Below are 10,957 nucleotides of genomic sequence, written 5' to 3' on the forward strand. Positions count from 1 at the left end.
GCAAGAAAACGTTCACATTGAAAGCAATAGGAATATTCTCAGCATGCGCACAGCGTTTCCTGCACCGGAGCTGAAGCGCAAAACAGCCGGGGGGTCCTGCAGACCACCCCAGCATTAAACAGGATGCCATGAACATTTAAAGGGGCCATGAAGCTCTCGCCTGCATTAGGTCACATAACAGCTGCAGTGCCCCTTTAATACCGTACACCCACCGCTGGAGGCTTATTACCCCACTCCAGCCCCCGAACCTGATTAAATAAGAGGAGACGAGCGCTCAAATAACGAGTTATATTCTGCAAAGATTCCAGAAACAGACAGAGCTCTTTAAACCCCCAAAAATGCAATTTCTCTTAAAAAATAAAGAATTTTACACAAGAAAAAAACAAAATAAAATATATTATAAGAGGAGGAGAGCGGGGTCATGGCGGGGAGGGCAGCGTACAAACGAAGCGGTTATTTCCTCTGCGGGGAGGCGGAGCTGGGCGGCGGGGCCGGGCTGTTCTTATAAAACGCATAGATTGGCCTCTGGAAACCTGGCAACAAAGGAGACAACGAGCAGGGGATTAAAGGGTTAATAAAAACAGCACAACCAGACACGCATGACGTCTGCCACACGCTGGACACATACAGGACGGTGGAGCCGATAACAAACAAGAGTTACCCCCAAACCGCCCACCGAGAAGTGTCTATTTACCCCGCTCTAGACCCTTATATACTGCCCGTCCCTACTGAATGCTAGACGGGGCACCGGCTGTAGTGATAGGAGTCGCTGCTTCCCCCTCCCTGCCGGTATGTTAATCACGGATATAACACGCGGACGGTACCGTTACATGCATAGATGGGGTGGGGAAGGGCTCTTTACATTTTCATACTGTCCTCATCGCTGCAGCTACTTGGGGGACCATGGAGGGGGCACTGCAGCTCTGGAGCTGCAGCTTCTCCTACTCATTTATTACCAAGCCGCAGAGCGTTGGTTAGCGTGATAAGTATTCTTCATGGGACCCCAGACTGATGGAATAAATGATGAGTGATGGCCCCCGGCATTTTGTGAGGAAGCCGATGCCTCAGTGTTTTAACGCAACCGAGCGTAAGGCTGCAGAGATTCTGCACAAAGCCGACGGCGGGGAAAAAGCCGACAGCGTCTTTAAATAAACGGGTCTTACAGCTGGTGCAGGACTCACTGTGCGCGCGCTACGCAATACTAGACGCACACGCGCTACGCAATACTGCACGCGCTACGCAATACTAGACGCGCACGCACTACGCAATACGCAATACTAGACGCGCACGCACTACGCAATACGCAATACTGCACGCAATACGCAATACTAGACGCGCACGCACTACGCAATACTGCACGCAATACGCAATACTGCACGCGCTACGCAATACTGCACGCAATACGCGAGGACGGTCACCTTTAGACGGGGCCTGCGGGGTGGCGAGGAGCTCGTAACTTGAGAATCCCACTTCAGAAGACATGAGGTACGAGGTGAACTGATCCGGTTTGAAGGAAATCTTAGAGTAATTCTTGTAGATTATTTCCTAGATAGAAAAAACATAGTTACCCCCTGGAGTTCCAAGCAATTGCCCCACCCCCCAAACAGACAGGGGTCACTATTATTCAGATAGACCACCCCACATGGAGACGGAACGCGAGGGCCACCGAGTTACAGACCCCCGCCCCAAACATTCAAACCCACCCTCAACCCCCAAACATTGAAAGCCGCCCCCAACTCACGGTTAACTTCTTCCTCTTTCCGTAGGACGACCAGGGCTGCGGCTCCAGCACCAGCGTTCCTCCGGGGTTCAGATGCCGGTACATTCTCCGGAACATCCTTTTGAGGCCGTCGTCACCACCATTCAGATGCACCCACTTGGTGACGCTGAGGCACAGGATGACGTCGTACTCCGGACGCTGCGCCTCCACCAGCTCGTCCCGCTCCACCGCGTAGTTACCCTGTGCGTGGGGGAGGGGGGCTCGTTACCATGTTCACAATAAAGACAAACCGCGCGGAGAACAGCCCGGTTGTGGATACGTTCGGGTATTATTCACCCAAACACGGAGGAGAAAAGTGATGGAAGGGTCAGACATGAGACGGGGGGGGGGGCAAGACACTCACCTGTACAAATACCACATTGTGGGGGAAGTCTGTCTTTTTTTCGTCCTCTGTGCCCTCGTCCGGCGGGAGGCTGGGGGCAGAGATCGGGCCCCGCGTAGAAACCAACGCCGCAGGGAACCCCGCAGCGCCCTTAGCGTTCTCCGACAAGTAGTGGCGTATGTTCTGCCGCGCGGCATGCACTAACGAGGCATCAATGTCCAGCCCTACCACGCGAGAAGGCCCCAGACTCTTAGCCACGCAGAGGGTCACGTGTCCTACATTGCATCCAATGTCCAAGACCGACTTGGCCCGGAACCACTCCGGCCGCAGGGCCCGCACACGCGCATCCTCAGTCCTGCACGGGTTGCGGTATCCGTAGTACTGGCAGTAGTTGCCATACTGGAAGCGACTTTTTGTCTTTGGTGCCGACTGAGATCGTGAGCACTGAGCTCTTGAGGAAAAGTTACCCCCACCCACCACCACACTCTTAATTCTCTCAGGGCTCCCTTGCCTCCCCTCCGATTTGCTTGATGTCCTCCTGCGTTTACGATGTCGAGAACCGCCAGTAGCCGACGAGGAGGCTGGCGGCGCTGCTGCAGCAGCTTCACTCTCCAAAGACGGCAGAGGAACGACTTCATCCCGACAGTTTATGGCAGTGTTAAGTTCGTATGGTTGTGGCTCCTCGGGGGTGGGCTCTGTATCTTGCCCAGCTGTCTTTGGAGGACCTTCGTTTGCTGGATGGTGACGATGCCTGTGTCTTTTCCGGCCGCTCTTGAGCGGGGAGAGTAAGAGCTCCATATCCCCAGAGCCAGCATTGAGACACAACGGGTCTGTGATGTCTTTAGGTATGAGTATCTCAACTGGATCTCTGTTCCGAGATGGAAGAGGGGAGGACTTCGGAGTCTCTGCGTTGAGGGCCCGGTTGACTTCCTCATCCAACAGACTGTTAAGGTTGAGTGGATCGAAGATGTTGCCGCCGAGCAGAAACTTTGACGGGAGTACTGGGTCACAGTCAGAGTTCACTCGCCTCCGCCTTTTGAATGGGACCGGGTGCTTAAATCCAATGTTGAAGCTGTTCCGCCTTTTCCCCTGGAAGCCGTTCCGCAGGGCCCGGGGCTGCTCAGAGGCTTCTTTTGTAACTTTAGGTTGGGGATCTTGTTGGGGAGGAGGTTCCACAAGCGGGGCCAGGAAGGTAGTTTCCCCAGCTCCGTCTCCAGGCGTCACCGGGGGCTGCATGGTCTCCGAGGTGGACATCTCTACTAAAACCTGCATGAGTGCATGAGGCCAAGCAAACAGTCAACTGAGAAAGAATAAGGGCTGAGCGAGGCCAACCCCCCGAGGATCCGGTGCCGTGACGCTGACTGACGGGGATAACTTAAAGAAGGGGGCAGGCTGGATGCTCAGGGGCCCACATCCTGCAAATAATGTAGCCACTGGTCCCAAAACCCCAGATCCAGGAAGCGCCCAACTGTCTGCACGAGAAACTCTGCCAGGAAAGCACCGGCACAGACTCCTCCCACGCAGAGCCAAAACACGCCCCTGACTCGGGATCCTAACACACGCAGCCTGGACACGCCCCCTCGCAAGGTCTTTTCTTCTCGGAAATGTCGGCAGGACCCGTTAGAGGGGCAGGGCCTGTGGAAGAGAGGACATGAATTATTGATGAGCGCGCATTGAACGGGCAGTCCACGCGTGGGGAGGCGCGGCCACCCGTACTCCCGTGTAACCTGCCAGGGAAAGTTCTGGTTGAGAAGCGACGCCAGATAAACCCGCCCCCTCCAGCGGCCACTCAACTGTGAGAGAAACGGAGGGGGTAGAGGGTTATTTATACCCTGCCAATCACGCCCACCATTGCGCCCGAGCCCCACCTCCTATTTTCCGCAAAATGCGCATGCGCGACCCAAGCCCGCCTGCTCCCGCAGCGCACCTTAGAGCCGATCAGATTGTGTGCGGGACTGTGTGTGACTTCAGCAAGCGCGCGCCTTTATATAGTAGCTTGATGCTCCGCCCTATTTCCAACCTCCTTCCTCATTTTGGTTTTTGTCCCGCCCCCTGACCAGGCAAACACGGGTCACGTGCAGGGTATTGATGGTTGACTTCAGCCAATCATAGAGTAGCTAGAGGAGGACCTACTCCCTTCCAGCCAGCCAATGAGAAGCCAAAACGGTATTTTAGCTGACCTTAGCAGCTCCTGTGTCAATTATCGGTATAAAACCACAGAAGCGGGCCTGTTATCACTGCACGTTATAGGTGATCCATTTTCTGCACCGCCATGTGGCCTACAAATACTCTACGTATTCTCCGGTGAGAAAAATCTCGCAGTTAAGAGAAAGAGCGGAGTCTGGCCGTTACCTGGCAACTATCAGGCCAAATGCTCAAGGGGGCCTTCGATGGCCGTGAAGGAGGCCGGGAGTTGTAGTTGTGAAGCCCCGCCCTCCGTCTTCACGTTGTGGTGTCGTTGCTGGCTTCTCTGTCCCTCCGTGAGGAGAATTAAAATGGCGGCAGAAGGAGTGAGGCCTCTGCTGAGTCCCTAACATATGGTGCTGTGGGGCAGCCGGATCCGGCTCAGGGAAGCCGGGACCTTGGGTAATCTTGCAGGGCCTCTCCCAATGTAAAGTTATCAGAACTCATTACAAATACCCCTAGAGCCGCTGCTGAGTTTGCATTCTGGGGCGCATTCCCTCAGTCTTTGTGTGAAACTGTAGGAGATACCCCAGCGCACGCACAGCATGGGGCTCGCTGTAATGCCCCGAGAACAGGGACGCATATTGCAAAGTGCCCCCTCCCCGGTGCACGGGTTATATACTGCTCAATGTAGCGCCCCCCCACCCGGTGCAGGGGTTATATATTGCTCAATCTACACCCCCCACGGTGCATGAGTTATATACCGCTCACTGTACACCCGTGCAGAGCCTGTATACTGCTCACTATGTGCCCCAGTGGAGAGGTTGTGTGCACCTCTCTGCCCCCCTCCACTGGCAAAGGCTGAATACTGCTTGAGGCACTGGGCCCTGGTAGCCGGCAGGAGCCTTGGATCCTATAACATATTCTTTGGCCCAAGAGCTTTCTCTTTAAGTGGGTAAAAGAGGTAAGCAAAGCACACGTTCCCTTTACAAAGGGGGTTCTTATAGCAAATACAAATCATTGCAAGTGGGGAAGCATTTAATGAGCGCACCGCCGAGAGATTAACGCTCGTTTGAGCCGGACCCTCCTTCCCTCACTTCGGTAAATCAAATTGTTAGGTTATGGGCTATTAGTTATGTCCTGTCTACCCATTGTACACCGCTGCGGAATATGACGGCGATATATAAATAATAATAACACAATGTACAGCGCTGCGGAGTATGACGGCGATATATAAATAATAACACACATTGTACAGCGCTGCGGAATATGACGGCGATATATAAATAATAATAACACAATGTACAGCGCTGCGGAGTATGACGGCGATATATAAATAATAACACACATTGTACAGCGCTGCGGAATATGACGGCGATATATAAATAATAATAACACATTGTACAGCGCTGCGGAATATGACGGCGATATATAAATAATAATAACACAATGTACAGCGCTGCGGAGTATGACGGCGATATATAAATAATAATAACATTGTACAGCGCTGCGGAGTATGACGCCGATATATAAATAATAATAACACACATTGTACAGCGCTGCGGAGTATGGCGGCGATATATAAATAATAATAATAACACATTGTACAGCGCTGCGGAGTATGACAGCGATATATAAATAATAACAACACACATTGTACAGCGCTGCGGAGTATGACGGCGATATATAAATAATAACACACATTGTACAGCGCTGCGGAGTATGACGGCGATATATAAATAATAATAAGACATTGTACAGCGCTGCGGAGTATGACGGCGATATATAAATAATAACACACATTGTACAGCGCTGCGGAGTATGACGCCGATATATAAATAATAATAACACACATTGTACAGCGCTGCGGAGTATGACGCCGATATATAAATAATAATAATAACACATTGTACAGCGCTGCGGAGTATGACGGCGATATATAAATAATAACACACATTGTACAGCGCTGCGGAGTATGACGGCGATATATAAATAATAACACATTGTACAGCGCTGCGGAGTATGACGGCGATATATAAATAATAACACATTGTACAGCGCTGCGGAGTATGACGGCGATATATAAATAATAATAATAACACATTGTACAGCGCTGCGCAGTATGACGGCGATATATAAATAATAATAACACACATTGTACAGCGCTGCGGAGTATGACGGCGATATATAAATAATAACACATTGTACAGCGCTGCAGAGTATGACGCCGATATATAAATAATAATAACACATTGTACAGCGCTGCGGAGTATGACGCCGATATATAAATAATAATAACACACATTGTACAGCGCTGCGGAGTATGACGGCGATATATAAATAATAACACACATTGTACAGCGCTGCGGAGTATGACGGCGATATATAAATAATAACACATTGTACAGCGCTGCGGAGTATGACGGCGATATATAAATAATAATAATAACACATTATACAGCGCTGCGGAGTATGACGGCGATATATAAATAATAACACATTGTACAGCGCTGCGGAGTATGACGGCGATATATAAATAATAACACACATTGTACAGCGCTGCGGAGTATGACGGCGATATATAAATAATAACACATTGTACAGCGCTGCGGAGTATGACGGCGATATATAAATAATAATAACACATTGTACAGCGCTGCAGAGTATGACGGCGATATATAAATAATAATAACACATTGTACAGCGCTGCGCAGTATGACGGCGATATATAAATAATAATAACACACATTGTACAGCGCTGCGGAGTATGACGGCGATATATAAATAATAACACATTGTACAGCGCTGCAGAGTATGACGCCGATATATAAATAATAATAACACATTGTACAGCGCTGCGGAGTATGACGCCGATATATAAATAATAATAACACACATTGTACAGCGCTGCGGAGTATGACGGCGATATATAAATAATCATAACACATTGTACAGCGCTGCGGAGTATGACGGCGATATATAAATAATAATAACATTGTACAGCGCTGCGGAGTATGACAGCGATATATAAATAATAATAACACATTGTACATCGCTGCGGAGTATGACGGCGATATATAAATAATAATAACACACATTGCACAGCGCTGCGGAGTATGGCGGTGATATATAAATAATAATAACACATTGTACAGCGCTGCGGAGTATGACGGCGATATATAAATAATAATAACACATTGTACAGCGCTGCGGAGTATGACGGCGATATATAAATAATAATAACACATTGTACAGCGCTGCGGAGTATGACGGCGATATATAAATAATAATAACACGCATTGTACAGCGCTGCGGAGTATGACGGCGATATAAATAATAATAATAACACACATTGTACAGCCCTGCAGAGTATGACGGCGATATATAAATAATAATAACACACATTGTACAGCGCTGCGGAGTATGACGGCGATATATAAATAATAATAACATTGTACAGCGCTGCGGAATATGACGGCGATATATAAATAATAACACACATTGTACAGCGCTGCGGAATATGACGGCGATATATAAATAATAACACACATTGTACAGCGCTGCGGAGTATGACGGCGATATATAAATAATAACACATTGTACAGCGCTGCGGAGTATGACGGCGATATATAAATAATAATAATAACACATTGTACAGCGCTGCGGAGTATGACGGCGATATATAAATAATAATAATAATACACATTGTACAGCGCTGCGGAGTATGACGCCGATATATAAATAATAATAACACATTGTACAGCGCTGCGGAGTATGACGCCGATATATAAATAATAATAACACACATTGTACAGCGCTGCGGAGTATGACGGCGATATATAAATAATAATAACACACATTGTACAGCGCTGCGGAGTATGACGGCGATATATAAATAATAATAACATTGTACAGCGCTGCGGAGTATGACAGCGATATATAAATAATAATAACACATTGTACAGCGCTGCGGAGTATGACGGCGATATATAAATAATAATAACACATTGTACAGCGCTGCGGAGTATGACGGCGATATATAAATAATAATAACACATTGTACAGCGCTGCGGAGTATGACGGCGATATATAAATAATAATAACACACATTGTACAGCGCTGCGGAGTATGACGGCGATATATAAATAATAACACACATTGTACAGCGCTGCGGAGTATGACGGCGATATATAAATAATAATAACACACATTGTACAGCGCTGCGGAGTATGACGGCGATATATAAATAATAATAACACACATTGTACAGCGCTGCGGAATATGACAGCGATATATAAATAATAATAATAACACATTGTACAGCGCTGCGGAGTATGACGGCGATATATAAATAATAATAACACATTGTACAGCGCTGCGGAGTATGACAGCGATATATAAATAATAATAATAACACATTGTACAGCGCCACGGAGTATGACGGCGATATATAAATAATAATAACACACATTGTACAGCGCCGCGGAGTATGACGGCGATATATAAATAATAATAATAACACACATTGTACAGCGCTGCGGAGTATGACGGCGATATTTAAATAATAATAACAACACACATTGTACAGCGCTGCGGAGTATGATGGCGATATATAAATAATAACACACATTGTACAGCGCTGCGGAGTATGACGGCGATATATAAATAATAACACATTGTACAGCGCTGCGGAGTATGACGGCGATATATAAATAATAATAACACATTGTACAGCGCTGCGGAGTATGACGGCGATATATAAATAATAATAACACATTGTACAGCGCTGCGGAGTATGACGGCGATATATAAATAATAATAACACATTGTACAGCGCTGCGGAGTATGACGGCGATATATAAATAATAATAACACGCATTGTACAGCGCTGCGGAGTATGACGGCGATATAAATAATAATAATAACACACATTGTACAGCCCTGCAGAGTATGACGGCGATATATAAATAATAATAACACACATTGTACAGCGCTGCGGAGTATGACGGCGATATATAAATAATAATAACATTGTACAGCGCTGCGGAATATGACGGCGATATATAAATAATAACACACATTGTACAGCGCTGCGGAATATGACGGCGATATATAAATAATAACACACATTGTACAGCGCTGCGGAGTATGACGGCGATATATAAATAATAATAACACACATTGTACAGCGCTGCGGAGTATGACGGCGATATATAAATAATAATAACACACATTGTACAGCGCTGCGGAGTATGACGGCGATATATAAATAATAATAACACATTGTACAGCGCTGCGGAGTATGACGGCGATATATAAATAATAATAATAACACATTGTACAGCGCTGCGGAGTATGACGGCGATATATAAATAATAACACATTGTACAGCGCTGCGGAGTATGACGGCGATATATAAATAATAATAATAACACATTGTACAGCGCTGCGGAGTATGACGGCGATATATAAATAATAATAACACACATTGTACAGCGCTGCGGAGTATGACGGCGATATATAAATAATAATAACACACATTGTACAGCGCTGCGGAGTATGACAGCGATATATAAATAATAATAATAACACATTGTACAGCGCCACGGAGTATGACGGCGATATATAAATAATAATAACACATTGTACAGCGCCGCGGAGTATGACGGCGATATATAAATAATAATAATAACACACATTGTACAGCGCTGCGGAGTATGACGGTGATATATAAATAATAACAACACATTGTACAGCGCTGCGGAGTATGACGGCGATATATAAATAATAATAACACATTGTACAGCGCCGCGGAGTATGACGGCGATATATAAATAATAATAATAACACACATTGTACAGCGCTGCGGAGTATGACGGTGATATATAAATAATAACACATTGTACAGCGCTGCGGAGTATGACGGCGATATATAAATAATAATAATAATAACACATTGTACAGCGCTGCGGAGTATGACGGCGATATATAAATAATAATAACACATTGTACAGCGCAGGGGCCGGCTCACTGATTTATCTATACATTATACAGGGTCCGGCATGGCACTCGCAGCTACAGCAGGGTGTCAGATTTCTGGAGGTCATTAACAGCCTGAAATGCAGAGCAAATGTCAGACAGTAATAATCAATCATATAAACCCATCTATGAAATACATCTATATCAACTATAATTATCATACATCTACCCGCCCTGCAGCTTGAATAAATAATATTTACCCTTAACCCCAAAAGTGCCAGCTACATTTCTTAATTGCATTAATCATGAAATGAAGGGTTAATACCCTAAAGACCATTTCATCCTGCTCTAAAAATCACAAACCTTAATCAGTCGTCGGTCTCGTCTTAGATTCAGGAGCCGGATGTCTATCCCACGCATGTTTAATACCCTCACTGAATTACCCTCTACCATTTCTGCTGGGAGGCTGTTCCACGCATCCACCACCCTCTCAGTAACGTAAAACTTCCTTCCGTTCCCTCTCAGTCTCTGACTCTCTAGTGTTGGATTCCGCTCTCTTGTTGTAGTTTTTCTCCTCCTTTGAAATAAATTCCCTCCGTCCTTTATTAAACCTCTTTATGGATTTAAATGTCTCTCTCCCTCTCTCCCATCCCCTTTTCACTCTTCTCTCCTCCATCTCCTCTCGCTTTTTCTCTCCTTCATCTCTCTCTTCTCTCCTCCTCTCTCTCCCTTCTCCCTGTATCTCCTATCTC

At 46.5% G+C, this 10,957-nt stretch overlaps 1 protein-coding gene across 1 annotated transcript; it reads right to left on the bottom strand.

Annotated features, from left to right (window-relative positions):
* Positions 1-453: 453 nt before the first annotated feature.
* LOC149276406 (7SK snRNA methylphosphate capping enzyme-like) lies at positions 454-3,356 on the bottom strand. The gene is made up of 4 exons (XM_089503724.1): positions 2,124-3,356; positions 1,742-1,960; positions 1,419-1,545; positions 454-533 (listed from the first exon to the last, which is right to left on the bottom strand). Exons 1-4 carry the CDS (start codon positions 3,354-3,356, stop codon positions 454-456), a joined length of 1,659 nt encoding a protein of 552 aa, XP_089359850.1.
* Between the last annotated feature and the right edge of the window lie 7,601 nt (positions 3,357-10,957).

This window comes from Sceloporus occidentalis, unplaced genomic scaffold, assembly GCF_023333645.1.
Source record: "Sceloporus occidentalis isolate IW3139 unplaced genomic scaffold, rSceOcc1.0.p SCAF_242, whole genome shotgun sequence".
Taxonomy (NCBI): Eukaryota; Metazoa; Chordata; class Lepidosauria; order Squamata; family Phrynosomatidae; genus Sceloporus; species Sceloporus occidentalis.